The sequence below is a fragment of the Alnus glutinosa genome, chromosome 12, assembly GCF_958979055.1.
Source record: "Alnus glutinosa chromosome 12, dhAlnGlut1.1, whole genome shotgun sequence".
Lineage (NCBI taxonomy): Eukaryota > Viridiplantae > Streptophyta > Magnoliopsida > Fagales > Betulaceae > Alnus > Alnus glutinosa.
Window position 1 is genome coordinate 15,608,286 of NC_084897.1, and position 19,887 is coordinate 15,628,172.

At 39.6% G+C, this 19,887-nt stretch overlaps 1 protein-coding gene across 1 annotated transcript; it reads right to left on the reverse strand.

Moving 5' to 3' along the window:
* Positions 1 to 3,011: 3,011 nt before the first annotated feature.
* On the reverse strand, positions 3,012 to 19,328 carry LOC133851802 (uncharacterized). The gene is made up of 6 exons (XM_062288383.1): positions 18,988 to 19,328; positions 18,737 to 18,811; positions 17,958 to 18,046; positions 14,651 to 14,735; positions 12,614 to 12,695; positions 3,012 to 3,353 (listed from the first exon to the last, which is right to left on the reverse strand). The coding sequence occupies exons 1-6, from the start codon at positions 19,156 to 19,158 to the stop codon at positions 3,262 to 3,264; spliced, it is 594 nt and encodes a 197-aa protein (XP_062144367.1). The 5' UTR covers positions 19,159 to 19,328; the 3' UTR covers positions 3,012 to 3,261.
* Positions 19,329 to 19,887: the final 559 nt, after the last annotated feature.

Consider the following 19,887-nt stretch of genomic DNA (forward strand, 5'->3'; position numbering starts at 1 on the left):
ACTTTATAAGCATACTTCATTCAATACACAAAAATCATATCACATAAGCCTACTTTTTAAGCCTACTTAATAAGCCTGGATTGTCGCATATCTGTATTAGGCTGGAGTGTCAATGTGCACATATCTAATAAAATGTTATAGAATGTGTGCACATTGTGAGATGTGACAAATTCACTTATGAGCATAGCCAAGACACAATAAACACATCACATCTTATATTATGTATACAGCCTACATCATGCCAGTTTGAACATATTATTTATATAGCATAATAATTTTTGAAACAATATTACAACAAATAATAACAGAAATCATAACTATTACTTATAACTTCTACATTATTTGTACAAGTTTCCCAAATTTATGCTACATAATTCCATAATAATGGTATCATTATTTAACAAGTCCTACTTAGTATTGAATATGTGGATGGGCATATGTACAAATTGGAAACTCATATGTACAAATTGGACCAATTAGATGTTTTATAATTGCACTTACACTGGGGAACCTCAGTTAAGTACACCCACATTGTTAGACTAAGCACCAAAGAGTGGGGATTAGATGACATGCACCTAAAAATTACTACTCACCCAACTCAAACCCAGAACTAAATAATGCAGTAATTCCAACAACCAACCGACAACATGTCATAAGATGCCAAAAGCTACAACCGACAAAAACATACAAAACACAGTGCATTGGGGACCCTACATAAAGTTGTGGGATTTTATGCTTTGCCCACTAAACCAAACTCATATAATATTACTTTGCCCAACCCTAAGACAAAAGATGTATATAAAGCTTCTGAGGTCAAGTCCTTCCGCATATCACAAAGAAACTTCACACAAAGTATCATGAGAAACAATTTCGGGTCTCAGAAATACCTGCTGTTCTTTCGCTGCTACTCTGTCAAAGGATGGCCGAGTGTGTTTCGGGAAGGAGGACCGAGTGGGTTCCAGGAAATATAACCGGAAATCTGCTTCTAAGCCTCCGATCTAACAGATCCGACCTAAATGTTGGAACTTTAGCTTGGGGAGGCCGAAATGGACGGGGCGTTGCAACGGACGGAAGAGATTTGGGGGGGGAGGTCGACGAACTTTGAGAAATTAGGGCTGGGAATAATCGTGAAGTTGGGAAGAAAAAGGGATCAGAAGAAATAGTTAACTGCTCTTAATTTTTTTTCGAAAAATTTCGGACAAACTAATTTCCCTCTTAAATGACGTGGCAATGGAGTGAGTTACGTGGCTCCTGTTTCATATCTGAGGTGGCGTGGTGACAGGTGTCGCACCGGTAAATTAACACGTGTTCACTAACATTGTCAAACGTTAGTTTTGGATGGAAAAATGGACGGAGGTACTATTTGCATATTTTCTCATAGCACATGTATTACCTATAATAGAAAATGAAACTTAGGGTGCAAAAAATAAAGTTTGCAAACCACCGGGGGCAAGTTTCTATTTAACCCTAAGAGTAATAAAGTACATGAATGTTATTTTTTTCATCTCCCTTTCACCTCCATTCATATATATATATATATATATATATATATATATATATATATATATATATATTCAAACTCACTGTGGAATATGTAGGACTTACATGTGAATCTTCCAGATCCAATAGTGAATTGAAAAAGAAATGGATAGGAAATAGAATAGTAGCATATTTCAATAAAGTAAGTAGCATATTTAAACTTTGAAAAAAGTACACATAACTCCCTCAAATTACCACTTCATTGTCAATGTCTTCCCAAACTACCAATTGTGTCAATATCCCTCTTTAAACTACCAAAAAATGTCAATATCCCCTCTAATGACAAATACCATTCATAAAATTAATATTTTTTAAAAAAAATTATTTCAAAAATCTAAAATTACAAAAAAAAACTAAAAAAAAAGAAAGTTAAAAATAAAAACGGGGGGTTTTTTTTTTTTTTTTTTTTTTAATAATTTTCAGTTATTTTTTCATTTTTTTTTTTAAAATCGTTCTTTTTCAATTTTTTCATTTTTTTTAAAAGTTATTTTTTTTTTCAAATTTAGAAGGACATTTTGTTTGATTGAAAAAAAAAAAATTATGGTTATTTTGGTCTTTTTGTTGGTCTTAAAAGAGACATTGACATGCTTTGGTAGTTTGAAGGATGACATTGACACAATTAGTAGTTTTGGAGAGACATTGATAATTGAGTAGTAGTTTGTGAAAATATGTATACTTTTCCTTTAAACTTATGTCAATTTGACCAAATTGTACTTTTCATTCAAAAAACACAAATTCTTTAATTAATAAATATATATATATTTTAAAATAAAAACAATAGTTACATTAAAAAAGAGAAAATAGGGGGTACGTAATTTCAATTTTGAATCACCCGTCGTAAACACGATATTTTTCAGCAGAGGAAAGGAGGCGACTAGTTGTTTCTTCCAAAGATGCGAGCCTACTCTTCTCAAGCCTACTAAAATAGCTTACCCTTACCAATCCTAGTCTACTGCAACAAGCAAACTTTCCCTCTTTGATTGTTGTGGGTCACACCTCACCGTAGACAAGAGGGCTGTTACACTCACAGAGTGAGAGCGAGGGAAATTACTGTAAAGAACTCGTCTGAATTTTGATGAAAAAATTGGGCCAGCTGCCCAAAGAGATGAAGCGGAAGACTGATGGTGCGGAGGACAAGTGACATGGGCAGGAAGTGAGAAGGAAATAATATTTTATTGAATAGCGTGAGAAAAGTGGGGATTAAATTTGGTGAGAGCTTCTGACAAATATTAGTTTGGAAAAATTATAAGGAGTCCGATGCATGGTGTTTTTGCCAGTTGACCAGAATCTGGGTCACCGGATTTTCACTTCTTCAGACTTCAGGCACCAGTTTTTGATATTTTTATATGACCAGGCTCTGAAGGTTACCTAAAAGTTTAATACACATAAATCTATCTATGAAAAACAAACACCGAATATTGGGTCATATACGTAATTGTAATATGATGAATATACAAATTACAAATCATAAATGAATGTTGTAAATGAATGTTGTAATAAAGTTTATATTGAAATTAGATTTTATACGTCGATACACCCAAGAACCGCACCAATTTTAGGCAGATTCCTAAGTATACTTACAAAAATAAGTATAGAAGGTGCTACTGAAGCTTGTACCAAACAATAATCATAAATTCCTAAACTATACTTCCCCTATCAGAAATATAAGGGGAAATACGGCAGATTTCGAGAGACTCTGTAGCTTAGTTTGATTTTAGCTTGTCAAACTCCAACCTTAGCAACCTTTCTGTGCTCAATTTGGGCTGTTAATGGGCATTGCATCTCTGTCCAACTTATTGGAACCATTGTTGCACCTGCAGTAAAGCATCAAAAGTTGGGGGCACCATTCGGATACAAAAGTGTCATTAAGCATGCACAATCCCAAGCATATGCTAGCTGAAGACGGTAAAATTTAAAATAGGTATTCAGTAATAATAGATGCTTCATGAAATGTTACAAATAGGTATTTAAACATGCACTGCATGACGTGGCCCTTACGAGGACGTCATAGGTTTAAGAGGGGGAGTTTGCAACACTCCGAACCCATATAAGAAGATAAGGAGTAACGCACAAAGTGGGTGGTTTATAAAGATAGTAATGAATGCTAAGTCCCACATTGCCTAGATACTAGGTGAAACTAGGCGGATTCTAAGGAAGCTCCAAATTGACTAGTCTTTTTGAGGTGATAACACAAATGTGGCTAGCGCATTTCCTTGGGTCGTTACACACAGCACAAATACAAACATTAGTGCTGTCTTCCCTAATCCCTATCAATCCCATTATAATTTGACATCCAAATAGAAGCAAATTAATCAACAGCTAGGATAATCGAAGTGAGAATTGAAGCAGGACTGATAGATAATTAAGTTGGACATGAAAACAAAGCAATTTATATAATCGTCAATATCACTGATAGCAGCAAAAACCTGATTAGGAGTAAGAGATTAGTTGAGGAAGCAAAGAATAGCAAGATCATTACTCAAAAGTCTGTTTGAATTTACTCAAATATAACAATACCAAAATCACGTGAACATGAACTCTCCAGAAAATGGATGTCCCAAACAACTAAATTCAAACAGACTCTTCAGTATACACTGCAAGTACAAGAAAGTTCCCTTTATGGGCGAGGCACTAAAGAACATAGAATTCAATCAGCCAGCATAATAACAAATAGGTCTTAAGCTGTATTAAAGCAATGGTTTAATCACATACATTAAATCTAAATAATGTATGGGTACTAGCACCTATATTATGTCATACTCATCATGCTTGTCGTTAAGATAAATATCATACATGGTCTAAAAACAACCTAAAAGATAAAGCTTTCACAATAACCTGGTCACAAAGATTAGAATAAGGAGATGAAAAAGACGATGTGGCAGTAACACATTTGAGTGCATGAAGCGCTGTAACTGTGCATTAGGTGCCATATCCCCATGTCCCATATTTAAGAGGCCAACTAATAGGTCCAGGGGAACACATAATAAAATTGACGTGGGAGAAAGGACTTCGATTACAAGCTAATAGCGGAATCTTGTTGTGCTTTAGGTTGCTGGAAGCTAGAACAATGGTTGCAGGAATTTTTGGAAGCATGTTTACTATGGTGATCAGGGATAGCTACACTAGGGAATTGTGGTGTAAAGGCTAAAAAATGTTACAGAGCTTAGGGTGTCAAACAGGGAAAGAAGGAAAGGGACTTGGTTAAGGGCGGAACAAAGGAAGAGAACTCAAGTTTTTGGATGGCTATTCTGAGCTGTGGACAGACAAGAACTGCAGCAGATCTGGTTTTAATGGTTTGGAGGCCAATAAAAAGTAGGTTGTGCTACGGCTTTTATCCTACAAGTTTAGGATTCTATGGGCTAGAAATCAATATCTAGTTGCCAGATTTAATTGACATCACAAAAACCTCAATAGCGTATTTCTGAAATCTCATAAACTTGTTCTCAATTAAATGGAAAGCAATAAATATCATATGTAGAGGCTTCTAGTACTCTTAACCCACTACTTGGACTCCATGGGATTTGACTACGCGGACCAGGCTCATTGTTTTAACATTCAAAGTCCACCAAGTAAAAAAGAGTGGAACATCCTGTGGAACGCAAAACTTTAAGATAGATTAAAACTGTTGGTGTCGAGGATAGCTTGGGAGGCCCTTCCAGTTCGATCCAGGTTAAGTGCCTTCATGAGACAAACGGACGACTATGCTACACTGTGCCCCCTTTGTCAAGGATCCCTATGCCCTAAAAAAACTGCCTGAGGGCCCACCTATACTACTGCCAAGCCCACTGCTGCCAAGGAAGGGATGGCAATAACTAAAACTTCGATACCTAAATTAATTCATCCAAAGACTTTTAAGACCGAACCAATCTCATTCTTTTCTTCATTACTGCAACGCACCAACTGAAGCTCCTACGTAATGCTTTTATCTATGATTTACTTAAAATGAAAAAGATCTTAGTGATTTATTTATTTTTTATAAGTAAATCTAGTCTTATTGAAAGCGCAAGGCACTCCTAAGTACAAAAAAAAACACCTAACTAGGAAGAGAAAAACGAACAAGGAAATCAATAAAACTAAGCAAAAGAGAGGACAAACAAGTCACTGTCCAAAGATACAGAGTATGAAAGAACGAAGTTAAAATATCCTCCATGGAACTCTCCACGTTCTCGAAACACTTAAGATTTCTTTCCTTCCACACACACACCAAAAAATGCATATTGGCACTGTCTTCCAAATCCCAGCAGCCCTCGGCCTTCTAGAATTTCAACATCTTCTAGGCATAACACAAGACATACCAAATCGAGTGAAGAGAGAATTCCACAGAGTGGAAGCCACATTGCAGTGAAGAAGAAAATGGTCCATCCCCTAACGATTTGAAAAACTAGATCACCTCTGCGCTTCAAACCAATTCCTCCACCGAGTTCGACAGCCAAACAACACCCAACTTACCCAACAATATTGCTCGAGAAACGCCACGGCTTCTTTCATCCAAATGAAGAATTGAACACCCCTCTGCTATCGAGAGCTCAAAGGCTTTAACCTCTACATAAAACCAGCTCAAAAAACCAATCGTAGACAACCAAAACCAAAGGCTCTAACCACGGCAACATTAGAGAGCACACATAGACGATAGAAGATATCAACACGCACCAACGAGAGGGAGAAAAGAGAGGAAGGGAGAAAACTTTTACAAAAATAGCATCACAAATTTTAATGAGCATCCTACAGCTCCTTATTATTGTAGTAAATAGAAACTGGAAGTCCTGCATCAGGATCTTTTTTCTTTTTTGATAAGTAAGAGAAATATCATTAAAAAGCGCAAAGCACAATCAAGTACACAGGAAGTATACAAGAGAGGCATCTAAGAGGAAGTAGAAAACAATACAAGAAAATCATTAAAACTAACCGTTAAAGGTGCGAGGAACGCAGCCGACCAAGAGTATAAAGAATGAAAGAAAAAGGAAATGAGATCCTCAATGGTTCTTTCTTTGTCCTCAAACTGCCTATCATTGAGTTCCCTCCATAAGCACCACATAAGGCAACAAGGGACCATCTTCCACACGACAGCACTCCGGGAGCAACCACCCGTCCACCAGCAAGCGAATAAATCTACCACCCGAAGAGGCATAATCCAAGACAGACTGAAGCGACTAAAGATGGCGTTTCACAGAGTGTGTGCTACCTCACAATGGAGAAGAAAGTGATCCACTGACTCCCCATTCATTTTGCACATGCAACATCTATCAATCACTATGACCCGCTTCTTCCTGAGATTGTCCAGAGTAAGGATCTTCCCATGCGCTGCCATCCAAGCAAAGAAAGCCACTTTCAAAGAAACCTTGGTCCGCCAGATACTTTTCCAAGGAAAATGAATAGCCTCTTTGCAAGTAAGAGCTTTATAGAAAGATCTAGCATCAAATTTCCCTTTGTGAAAAGGAGACCACCATAACTTATCCTCCCCATCATAATTCACTCTGCCAAAACATCCACCTCCCAGTCGTGGGCCACTCGGAAAAAGCTAACATCCCATTGATAAGACCCACTCACCACAACCAAATGGTCTACTACAAGAGCATCCTTGTTACGCGCAATGTCATACAAAACTGGGAAAGCTTCCTTAAGAGGCACCTCACCACACCACACATCATCCCAAAAATGGATCCTAGATCCATTTCCCAACATGAGTCTGGTATGGTTGCAAAACAAACTCCATCCCTTCCTAATATTCTTCCAAAGCCCCACTCCGTGAGACCCAGGGGGATCTAAAGAACACCAACCATCCCGAGTAGATCCATACTTTGCATCCACAACAGATTTCTACCAAGCCTCTCTCTCATGGACATAGCGCCACAACCACTTCCCTAAGAGAGCCTTATTGAAAAGCCTCAAATTCCTGATGCCCAAACCACCACTTGAAATAGGGGAACAAACCTTGGACCAATTAACCAGATGAAATTTAAATTCTTCACCTATGCCACCCCACAAGAAATCTCGATACAACTTCTCTATACGACTAGCAACACTGGAAGGAATAGGGAGTAGAGATAGGAAGTACGTAGGAAGATTATAGAGAGTGCTTTTTATCAGGGTTACTCTGCCACCCTTCGACAAATACAACCGCTTCCAGCTAGCCAGTCGTCTCTCAATCTTCCCAACTACCTCATCCCAGCTAGACTTAGTCTTAAAAGGAGCCCCCAATGGAAGATCAAGATACTTTAAAGGAAGAGAAAAGACTCCGCATCCCAAAATGCCAGCAAGATCATCCATATTATCCACAATACCCACAGGAACCAAAACTGACTTATCCAAATTAATCTTCAAACCTGAAACGGCTTCAAAGGACAGTAATAACATACGAAGATAGAGAAGATGATCAGGACTAGCCCCGCAAAAAACTAATGTATCGTCTGCGAATAAAAGGTGAGAAACATTAATCACTCCATTGCTTCTAGAGTCCACAGAGAAGCCAGAGAGAAAGCCCCTTTGAACAGAAATATAGAACAGCTTACTAAAAGCCTCCATCACAATGACGAACAAAAGAGGCGACAGAGGATCACCTTGTCTAATACCACGAGAGCTACTAAAAAAACCAGAAGGGGTGCCGTTCACCAAAATCGAGAAACGCACCGATGAAATACAATGCGCTATCCAAGAACACCATCTCTCCCCGAAGCCACATCTTCTCAACATATACAATAAGAAGTCCCAGTTAACATGATCATAAGCCTTCTCAATATCCAGTTTACAGAGTAACCCAGGCTCACCTAATTTGATGCGGCTATCCAAACACTCATTCGCTATAAGAACAGAATCAAGAATTTGCCTTCCTTTCACAAAAGCATTTTGGGGAATCGAAATAATCTTCGCCACCACCCTTTTGAGTTTATTAGCAAGAACTTTAGCAATGATCTTGTAGACACCACTTATAAGACTAATAGGCCGAAAATCTTTAAGATCCATAGCCCCAAACTTATTCAGAATTAAGGCTAAAAAAGTGGCATTAATGCTTTTGACAAACTTGCTATGAGTGTGGAAGTCCTGGAATACCCCCATGAGATCAGTCTTGATCACCTCCCAACAATCTTGGAAGAACGCAAGAGTAAACCCATCAGGACCTGGAGCCTTATCACGATTCAAACTTGCTATGAGTGTGGAAGTCCTGGAATACCCCCATGAGATCAGTCTTGATCACCTCCCAACAATCTTGGAAGAACGCAAGAGTGAACCCATCAGGACCTGGAGCCTTATCACGATTCAAACCTTTAACCACCTCTAAGACCTCCCTCTCCTCAAAATGAAGTTCTAAGGAAGAGGCTTCACCCGCATCCAAATTGTCAAAAACAAGGTTATCCAATCTAGGCCTCCAACTGAAAGGTTCTGCAAAAAGAGATTTATAAAATTGAGCAACATGATCCCTAATAACCTGCTGATCAGAAGAGATAGAACCATTGACAAAGAGTGACTCAATGGAATTGGATCTCCTATTCGAATTGGCTACACGATGAAAGAATTTGGTGCATTTATCACCCTCTTTAGCCAAAGAGCCCTAGACTTTTGTCTCCAGCTAATCTCCTCCTGTAAAATAGAATTCTCCAATTCTCTGATGACCCCACTTTTCCTCGCCTTTTCTTCAGGAATTAAACCCCGTTGTTCCTCCAACCTATCAAGAGCACACAATTCTTCCATATGCATTTTCTTGCGGAATTCCACATTACCAAACTCCTGATCGTTCCATCTTTTGAGATCAATCTTCAAGGCCTTAAGCTTTTAAGAAAAGATGAAGCTGGGCGAGCCTTGAAAGCGATAGGACTCCCACCACAGACGCACCCTATCCACAAATCCTTCAGCCTTTAGCCACATATTCTCGAACTTGAACGGTCTGGGACCCCAATGAACACCACCACAATCAAGAAGAATAGGAAAATGATCAGAACACAGTCTTGGAAGCCTTTTCTGAAGAGAACCTGGAAACTTGACTTCCCAATCTAGAGAAACAAGAAATCTATCAAGGCGAGACCAAGAGGGAATCTCTTGATTATTTGACCACGTAAAAGGCCCTCCTACAAGAGGAAGATCCATAAGATCCTGCTCGAAGATAAAGTCCGAAAACTCCATCATAGCCGCATTAAGACGAACGTCTCTAGATCTTTCAGCAGGAAAGCGAGTGACATTGAAATCACCCCCGATGCACCAAGGTAGCTCCCACCAAGAAGAAAGGCCAACCAACTCATCCCAGAGAGAACTTCTAAGAGAGTCAAAGTTAGGACCGTAGACTCCAGCAAAAGCCCAAGAGAAATTATCAGCAATGCTTCTGAAAGAGCAGGCAACAACGAACTCACCCACATACACTTCAATCTTCTCTACAATCCTTCTATCCCACATAATCAAAATACCACCAGAGGCCCCGCGAGAAGCTAAATAGCACCAATCAACAAAGTGACAACCCCACAGACTTCTCACTAAACTATTAGACACAAAATCCAGTTTAGTTTCTTGTAAGCAAATAATGTCAGCCTTCCATTGCCTTAATAAATTTCTGACTTTCAACCGCTTGTCACCCTCGTTTAACCCTCTAACATTCCAAGAGAGGATTTTAGGCTTCATAAAAACCACCATAAGCCCTGCCTTTGCACCTACCACGTGAGGTGCTGCCACTATGTACGTCATAATTAACAGAACAAGCTAATCTGTTTAATTCCCTCTTACCTTTGATGCTCAAGCTTGAGCTAGGACCCACTGCCTTCTTATCATTACTGACGATGATAGCCTCAAACACAGTCGAAAGCTGATCTTCAAAGCCATCGCAAGTAATCCCCACCCAGTGGCAATACGCTAGAACCGCTTTCAAAAAACCCTCTGGAGTCTTCTTACCAGAAACTCCCCTGACCTTATCAATAAAAGACAAAGGTACAGGCTCTTCCTCTGGAATTAAAGCAAGTTCCGTCCCCTTCCTAACTCCTGAACCAGAATTGTGAGTCAATAAAGAATCAACTGAAGAGAGACCCGCAGAAACCAAAGAGTCTGGAGAACCCGAACCAGCCCACACAGACAGCATATCAAGAGAATCCTTAAGAGCTTTGGCAGAACCAACCGGGTCTTTGGGAGAGACCTCCAAAACCGGGATGGACAAGACTGGCCCCGAGCTCAGAACCGAGGGAGAGGAGATGCTTACTGGTACAGGGACTTCTGGGGCGAAAATAGAATCTCCGGCGACCTCTGGTAGCTTTGGAGACAAACCCGACTTCTCAATCATACCCATTTCTCCCTCCGACGGTTCTCCGTCATATTTTGGTCGAGAATCCCGCTCAAGGCAAGAAGAGCACCCGACACGCTGATTCCCCGAAGCATGGGTACCGGACGAAAGAAAACCCAGCCCACCGGAGTTCTTAGGAGTTGCCGGAGAGTTACCTGAGCCCACTAAGCCCTTCACCGGCGACATACCTCCTCGGGAGACAGAACCCGATCTTTCAAGACTAAGGCATTGGGCTTCGGAACCTTCTGGATCCAACGTAGCCTCCTCTTCTTCTTGGGTTTGTTCTTCCTCTTCCGCCCATTAACCTTGGGCTTTAGGCCAGGCCCATGCTCAAGAAGCCCATCACAAACCTTGCTGTAAGCTTGGTCCACATCAGCCTTCAACTTCTCCAGCTGGCTTTTCCAGGTCAAGAGAGAGGAAAACCAGTTCAACTCTCCTGTCAGCTGATTTCCTGCGGAAGTCTCGCCATGGACGCAACCAGTCTTGTCACGAGCAGCAGAGACCTTCTTGGCCTTCGCAAGATCAGAACCACAACGGTAACAGTGGTCTTTACCCAACGGATTCATTTGAAAAATCCCATTTTCTGAACCTCTCGAAATCACAACCGGCAGCTTCTGCTTCTCCGGGCGATCACCCTTGTCCTCAGCCGAAGGAATCGCTGGTTGAGACAGCGTCCTCTCCACCTCCAAGCGGCCGGGTCCTGAACGCAGAACTGCTGCAAAGGAAGGCGCACCATCTTTGCTGAGAGCTCTAGAAGGATCACCAGGATCATACCCTCCAATGGCGCCATCACCATTCCTCCTTGCCTTCTCTAGAATTGTAGCATGACGGCCCACTCCAAACCTAAGTGGGACTTTTAGGAATGCACTGATTTTATCCAATTCAAGGACAAAACTCCTCCAACCCCTCCCATCACGACCTTCTGGAATGAAGATAATACCTCTCCGACCACCCACACCATCTACTGCCACTTCAAGAAACCTTCTAGCTGCATTGCCGCCTCATCTGACTATGAGTACCTTAGACCCCTCCCTGAAAGACCTGATAAAGTCATTCTCCTCCGGGCACCACTGCAAGTTCTCCATTATCAACGCCAACCACTCTATGCTTTGAGCACTAAGAAGAACCAGCCCGGAGAAAGACTTCCTCCTTTCTTCCAATCTCACCACCGAAGCTCCTACCACCGTGAACACGAAAGTCTTGGCCTCCACGCAACACCACCGCTCCATAGCTCACCACTCACTCCCTCAAGGTGCTTTTTTTTTTATGAAGACTTCTTGATTGTCCAAATAAATGATACAGACTCCCCTGCATCAGGATCTTAATTTAATGAAAACTTATTATGATTTGCTTAGTTAGATACTTATGTCAAAAAGGGTTTTAATAGATGTTTAGACTGTCTATCTAACAATTGTTACTTGCCTTTCAATATGATATATTAAGATCATTACTCACATCAACCATTTTTTTCATTGGTAAGTTACACATATACCCATAAGTCTTGAATATGTGACCTTATCCTCTGCCCCATTCTTAAAAGAGATGCCATTTGAACTAGACCTCATTGGTTACACTTGTAAGCAAAAAGTAAAAATAAAAATAATCAAAAAAAAGAAGATGAAAACAACACATTACAAAAGGCTCACTCTATTGGAAAAGGGTACATAAACATAATCAAAACATAGGAAAGCATATAACTACTCTAAGAATGTTATACTTGCTCATAGTGCAAACAACATTCTAAAATTCCAATACAACTAGAAAGAAGCACAAATCTTATTTAATGAAATTTCAATGAAAAATAGAGGTAACCATCTTTACCTGTTGTACTCTCGGCAGACACCACACCCAATTCATTCCGTGCAGTTGATAGATAATAAGCTCGTGCATCTCCAAGGGACAGCTTATCAAAAAACCAAGTTAAGGAGAATCTACCCCTTTTTTTCTTCAAATAATCAATTTAAGCATTAATGGTAAGTACAAGTGATGAGGATGCAGAACTAATAAATAGACATATTCCTCAGTAGCTTCCAACCTTGATTGATCCAAATAATTAATTTCTTGCTCTCAGAAACTAAACTTTTAAAGCGGTTGCCCCTAACAAGGAACTAACAAAAGTCCATCCTCCATTGCCTAGGGAAAAAGAGAGAAGACTTATTTAACATTGTTCACATGACTTAATAGTATGGAATTCTAAAATCCACTATAATTAGTACTTCATAAACTATGCTTTGCCCTCAATGGTATAAGCCATGTTCACTTGGCTCTCTTATGGTTGGAAAAGTGCAATTTGACCCACTGAGGTTTGTTGTATTATACTTTGCCATCAAGAGAGATGAAAGGTGCCCTTAACCCTTTTGACACGCATTTGTTCCACATGCATATTCCACCTATTCAAATATAAACATCTACCGGAACAAACCTTAGGGGGCAAAGTGACACTTTCTAGACCACAGGATGGCAAAGTGAGGGAAAATACCAAAAGGGGCAGAACTATAAATTCCTCAATAATATTATAAGTTCAGATCTTGACAACTAGAGACAAGCACAAGAACATGTTTCTTCTAATCCACTAAAGTTGTTAACATTATTTTTCTTGTCCCACTTGTCTAGCCAACCATGCCAGTACCCAACAGTTTTTCCACGATCCTAAAGGGCTTGTTTTGTTGGTAATATATATATATATATATATTAGAAAAGTAAAACTCACAAAACAAAGTATATTATTATTACTCCTAAAAAAATTATATTCTCAAATTCAGAAGATCTAAAAAATAGAACAAAGAAGTGGGGCGTACATTGGCCAAAGCAGTCATCCAATCAAACAAAAAGCTCAAAAACGAAGAATGCCAAGGACACCCAAAACTGTCAAAAATCCTATTATTCCTCACTCTCCAAATTGTACACATTACAACAACATTCAAAATCCCTTATATTCTTATGATGATCAAACCTCCCTTGCCAACATGCATTAAGTTGGGTCACAGATTATCCATAAGACCCAAAATAGGTGAAAACACAGATGATCAGCGGACTCTCCACTACTTCCGCACATACAACACCAATTAACAATCAATAAATTCCCCTTACAAATAAAATCTATCATCAAAATCTATCCTAATGCCATTGTCCAAGTGGAGAAAGCAATCTTCCCCGGCACTTTAGTACCCCAAATACTCTTCCAAGGGAAATTCACACCAACCAACCCTCCCAATGCTCCACAAAACGACCAAACCTCAAATTTTCCAGACCATGCTAATCTCCGATATATTATATCCCAAAGGGCTTATCTAGCCAACCATGCCGGTACCCGATAGTTCATCCATGATCCCAAATGGTAGAACCCCTTACTCCCTCTTTTCAGAAATCTTCTACAACAACTTGCTCCACACCCTATAATGGAAACCTCAATCATCATATTACATAAATCTATGACTACCCATCATTCCCAAATCATAATGCTATTGCAAGTATCATAAATCAGTATTTTGTGTGGTATCACAAGCGTAAGCCATGATAAGAAACAACTTTTCTGGATTTAGACGATGTAGCATGTACAATCAAAGAGAGAGAGAGAGAGAGAGAGAGAGAGAGAGAGAGAGAGAGAGAGAAGGTAGCATTCTGAGTTATTTATCCCACTTGAATAATCATTAGCAACTCCAAAATAGAAAATTTGCACTGAATCATCACCCACACCAAAAAGAATGCAAGTCTATTGGAGATTATTTTTGTCTTCTGGAAAATGCTCCAAATGGATATATATATATATATATATATATATATATATATATATATATATATATATATATCACAATCAATCACAAACAATATCAAAGGCCATGCAAGTATAAAGGATACCACAAGAGCCCTGACAATGTCACCAGCACGAAAAGATAAGTGCATATCCACTTTATCAATCTCAGTTGCTCTAACATCTTGTTGCCTGCAAAGATTAAGAATGACTGAGTTTGCAACATACTAAAAACTTGGCCTAAATTATACAAATCTATTCGAAAGTTCAAATTGCTGAAGGCCATACTACAAGTATACTTTATGTATAAATAAGATTTCATGGTGTAACACAATAAAATTAATGCAAATATCATCTAATATATGCAATGCAAAAGCAAAATAGACAAAAAGCTAATTAGAGACAATATATAATTTTTTTTCAAGTAAAAATATTTCATTAAAAACAAAAGGGCGCATCCAAGTACACAGGAAGTATACAAGAGAAACACCTAAATAGAAAAATATAAGAAATCAAAAGTCATGAAAACTAGAAATGCATAAACAGGGTGGTTATGTGCCATGCTGCAACGGCGGTGGTTATGTCGTCAAGGCAAGTGAATCCTTTGGGTGAAGAAGAACGCGTGGTAACTGCTAGACTGTTGGGTTCTTCGTCTGTTGGTCCGCAGGGCAAGGACCGTCTTTGCTCTGTCCCAAGTGATGTTGCTTGTTCAGCTGGTTTTGCGGAACAGACACAGGCTTGTGTGAAGGAGATGCTGGCTCTTCTTGGGGCGTGGACGAGTCAGGTCCTGGCTTTTGAACAGGCCCTTAGGGAGCTTATGCAAGATTTGAAAGGAGTTGGGCCTTGGAAGATTCTTAAGTCGTTAGTCCTTGGGCATTCTAAGATGAGGCCTTGGCGCAAGACTAAGAGCAAACCCATTTTCCGGTGCGCCCTAAAAAAGTTTAATACAGGTTCTGTATCGACTGTGGATGCGGGTCACCAGGTCCCAAGCTCTTCCCGTCCCAGTGGGTGTGGTTCATTGTCTCTGTTTGATACCGGTGACTCCTTCCGCGAGAGTTTATGGTGGGTTTGGGTCTATCCTGGGTGTCGCTCAGTGTTTGTCGCCGAAGGTGCTAGGTTCTTCTTCGTCGTTGACTGAGCGTGACTCTCATGTTGCTGTCCTCAACATTTTGCCTGGGTTGGGTTCCTTTCCGGGGTCACCTCAAAAGGTAGTGCTCGCCTCTCTGGCGGATTCTCTGGTGTGTTCTGCGCTTTCTCTTGCCTTGGTTCGACAGGATGTGCCTCAAGCTAAGAATTCTTTTATTACTTCACCGATATCGTCAGGGGCCCCTCTATCCCTGACTCTGTCAAAGCCTCTGTTCTTATATATGCGCAAGCCTAAGGTTTTGAAATCATTAAGTCTCTGTTCTCCGTCGCTTGCTTGGTTTGCCTTTTCTCATCCGATGAAGGATCTTTGTGGTTGGTCTACTCTGGAGTTGAGGATGGATGAAGCCTAGGTTTCGTCCTCTGCTATGGTGTCTTTGGATTTTTTCCAGCCCTCGGGGTGTTTCTCGCCTTCTTCTGATTCGGTGAGGTGAGCTGCTCCTATTGGGTGTCTCTCGCCAAATCCTCAACCTTTAGCTTTTGTTTCCATGCTGGCACAATGCCCCTATTTCTATGGCATCTTCGAGTCGTATTGATTGGAATATTGGGTTTAGTTCGGATGAGGAGGAAGGTATTGCTTGGGTTGAGGAGGATGATGATTTTCCATGGGAGGGTGATGGAGTTTTCCCTCAGGATTAGAAGGCAAGGGACGATGCAGTTGTTGCTATGTTTTTGTCGGGTGCTTGGTCCATCACCCAGGTTATGAATGGGGTGACTTAGGCCCCTCTCCTTCCTTCGAAGGCGGGTTCCGCTTCCAAGCTGAAAGGCCAGAGGGAATTGAATAATCTGAAATGTTCTATCAATTATGAGGGATCTAGCCGTGGCAAAGGCAAAAGGAAGTAGTATCTTTGTGGGTTTCTCTATTATTTGGGTTGTTGGGTCCTTTGTTTGTTTGGGCTGTTTTGTGGTTTTTGGATTTCTTTGTAGTTTGTTTCCTGCTTTTTCTTTCTTCCTTGTTTTTGGTGTCCTTGTGTATACTTCTAGTGTACTTTAGGGGCGCCTTACGCTTTTTATAAAATTCTCTTACTTATAAAAAAAAAATCTTAAGTAGCTATCCACCGAAAAAGGTATGAAAAAATAAGGCCTTCTGAGACAACAGATAATTTGATTGAACTTTATTTAAATATCTGCATAAGTATCCAGAATTACATGCTTTGAGCAATAAGAAATTGCTATGCAATTACACATACTTGATTATGAAAAAATGAAGACTTGTGAGCAATATGCATGAATGAAATGAAGCACATAGGTGAACACCAAGTCTCTTAAACAAATAGGCGTCTTGTATAAATCATGACCAGATAACCGATGACCTTAAATCATAAGTGGAAACCAGAGAATTGGGAATGGACATGAAGATGTGTTCCCAAACACTAACCACAATAGAATTAACCCACTCTTTAATTGGAAAACCCGAGAGGCATTCCAATACCCGAGAGGCATAACCACAGAAAACCCACCGTAATCAATGCCACTAGCTCTGACTGATACCGAATAATGCAGTCCACAATACACTAAGGACTGTTGAAACTGATTTAGAGCAAATTAAGATATAGGTAGGGAAAGTTTATGAAAAGACACAAACCCAATGTAGGGCTGTAGAGAATAATTCTCTGCAATAATTTGGTTTAATAAAAAAAAAAAGCCATGTCTTACAATGCTTCAAGGACTGAATTTAAGTAACTCAACATCTCCTAATAATTATCTCCTAGTTCCAAGACCTCTAGAGACAACTAGCATAATAAATACTTCTATTTACAAGAGCAAGTAGTCAAAAAGTTAGATAAGACTTGTGAAATAAAGACTCTTGACTGTCTTGAATTCAGCACAAACTACAAAATCAAATACTTAATAGCATAGCTGCCCCAAAACTAGATTAATTAATAATCTGCCAAAACTTTAAGAAATACTTAAGACACCCATAAACATGAAATCAAAGCTTGCTAGCCGCATCACTTGTGCTCAAAGTCTCTAGCTCCTAAAGAAAATGACAAAGCTATCTAATCCTGGCTGTATACTACCAAATATTTGGTTAGTACAAAACAGGAATCATAATGTCATTATTATGTTCAAGAGTACAACAATAAGAAGTTGTTTAGGGTCTGCGCTCCACTATTTCATCTATATGCAGCCATCTTAGCAAAACAAGTAAAGGGGCTGGGGCAGCCTTTAGATTCCCAATCCAGATAGAAAGGTACAGGTGCAACTGTTCCCTTAATAAATAAAGGGATGATTTTACATACGTTACAATAATAAAAGGATGATACATACCTAATTATGCCAGTAAACTTTTCTCTAACAGACTTGGGACCAACACACATAATATCAGCTGAAGCCATCTTAGCCATCACTTTAGTAACCTATTATAATCAGGAAAAGAAAAAAAGACGTCTACATATATAAATCATTTTAAACATAGCTCGCAGAAAGAAAGAAAGAAGGAAAGTTAGTAGGATTGATAGCCATACAAACGTTTTTCAAGCGAACAACAAAAAATGCATATATTCATCCAAAAAAAAAACTAAAAACGCATATGTATACAGCATTATGCTTGAAAGAAAACTTTGGCGTGCTCTTATACAAACATAAGCCGGATGGGAAGAAATGGATATATAGTTTCGAATCCTATAAATAATGCTTGTAACGATGTTCTCAACAATGAAAAACAAATCATGCAAAGGCACAAAAGAGCACTATAAACTAATACAGACTTGTACAATTATGTATAGTTTGTGAGTACGTTTTTGAAAAATTGCGAGGCAAGAGGTGCATTTTTAAAATTGCATGATTTAAAAGGTAAACTGCAGTTTTAAAAGTTAAAATGCAATTTTATTTTACAAAACGTTTAACAATTTCAAATCTCTGGTTTTAAAATCGATATTTTTAAATCTTACGATTTGAAATCGCAAACACATATGGATCTTAGTGCCTTTCCGATCCCAAAATAACAAGTATTAATATAAAACAAAAAAAAAAAAAAAAAAAAAAAAAAAAAAAAACACAAACACAAACACACACACACAGGAGGATATGTAAAGAAGGCCACTTACTCGGGCAAGAACCACGGATCCCGGTTCTGGAATAACACCATGGGCCTTGAGATGAGTTACTTCCACAGTGGGTCTCTGAAAGTGACAATGAATATTAAATTTTTTTTTTTTAAAAAAAACAAACAAAAACAAAAAACAAAAAGAAAAAAACAAAGAGGAAGCAGCTGAAGCCAATAATACTACAACTAAAAAGAAGCAAAGATGATTCCGTAATTTCAAGATTTCAAGTGTATTATTTATTGTGAAAGAACCTGATCCTGGTCGGGGGGAGGGGAGACGGTGCGGCGAAACCCAGTGAGGGAAGCGTAGACCAAGTTGTTGTGGGGCGCCACATAGGCGCCTCTCCCTGCCTTCACGTCGGATGCCTTTCCCAGCACTTCCCCTGGTGTCACCACCTCTTTCTCTCGTCCCGCTTCCTCCATTCTTCCTCTCAAAATAGGCAGCGGCAGTGGAGGGTTCACAAGACTCGCCTCTAGAGCTGGACAATGGTTTCGGCCGGGTAACTGACAATTTTCTCTAATTTTTTAGGGCATATTGCACTTGTGTTTTGCCCAACCTTCGGGAGTGTTTTTTTTTTTTTTTTTTGGGAGTTTGAAGGTAGAGGGAAACATATAACTTTATATATATATAATATTTATTGTTTTTTGTTTTGTGTTTTTTCCCTTTTCTTTTTGGAATAATTACACCGTTGGTCTCTGTGGTATACCATAATTATTTTTCACTCCCTATAGTTTAAAAAGTTCATGGGAGGTCCTCGTGATATGCAATAATTACAAATCGATCCCTAGCGTCAAATTTTGTTAAAATTTTTAACAGATTCCGTCAAATGCCACGTCAGCGACACATGTCGCCAATAAGATGGCGATATGTGTCCACCGTAATAAAAAAATATAAATTTATTTAAAAAAATAAAAATACATATTTTTTTTAAAAAAAATAAAAAATTCAAAAAAAATAAAAAAACAAAAAAAAAAAAGCTGAAGGGGCCGGCCACCCCTTTAGGGGTGGCCTGGCCGGCCCCAGCCACCCCCAGCCACTGGGGGTGGCGCGTGGCCACCCCCAGTGGCCTGGGGTGGCCATCGGGCCACCCCCTGTGGCTTGGGGGTGGTCGCGCGCCACCCTCGGCCACTGGGGTGGCCGGCTCCTTCAGC

What these genes read in the sequence shown, in the direction of transcription:
- LOC133851802 (XM_062288383.1), bottom strand. Translation starts at nt 19,158, where the DNA reads ATGGAGGAAGCGGGACGAGAGAAAGAGGTGGTGACACCAGGGGAAGTG. An exon ending in CTCCCCCCGACCAGGATCAG is followed by an intron (nt 18,812 to 18,987) that starts GTTCTTTCACAA and finishes TGTCACTTTCAG; the next exon opens with AGACCCACTGTGGAAGTAAC. An exon ending in GATCCGTGGTTCTTGCCCGA is followed by an intron (nt 18,047 to 18,736) that starts GTAAGTGGCCTT and finishes TGATTATAATAG; the next exon opens with GTTACTAAAGTGATGGCTAA.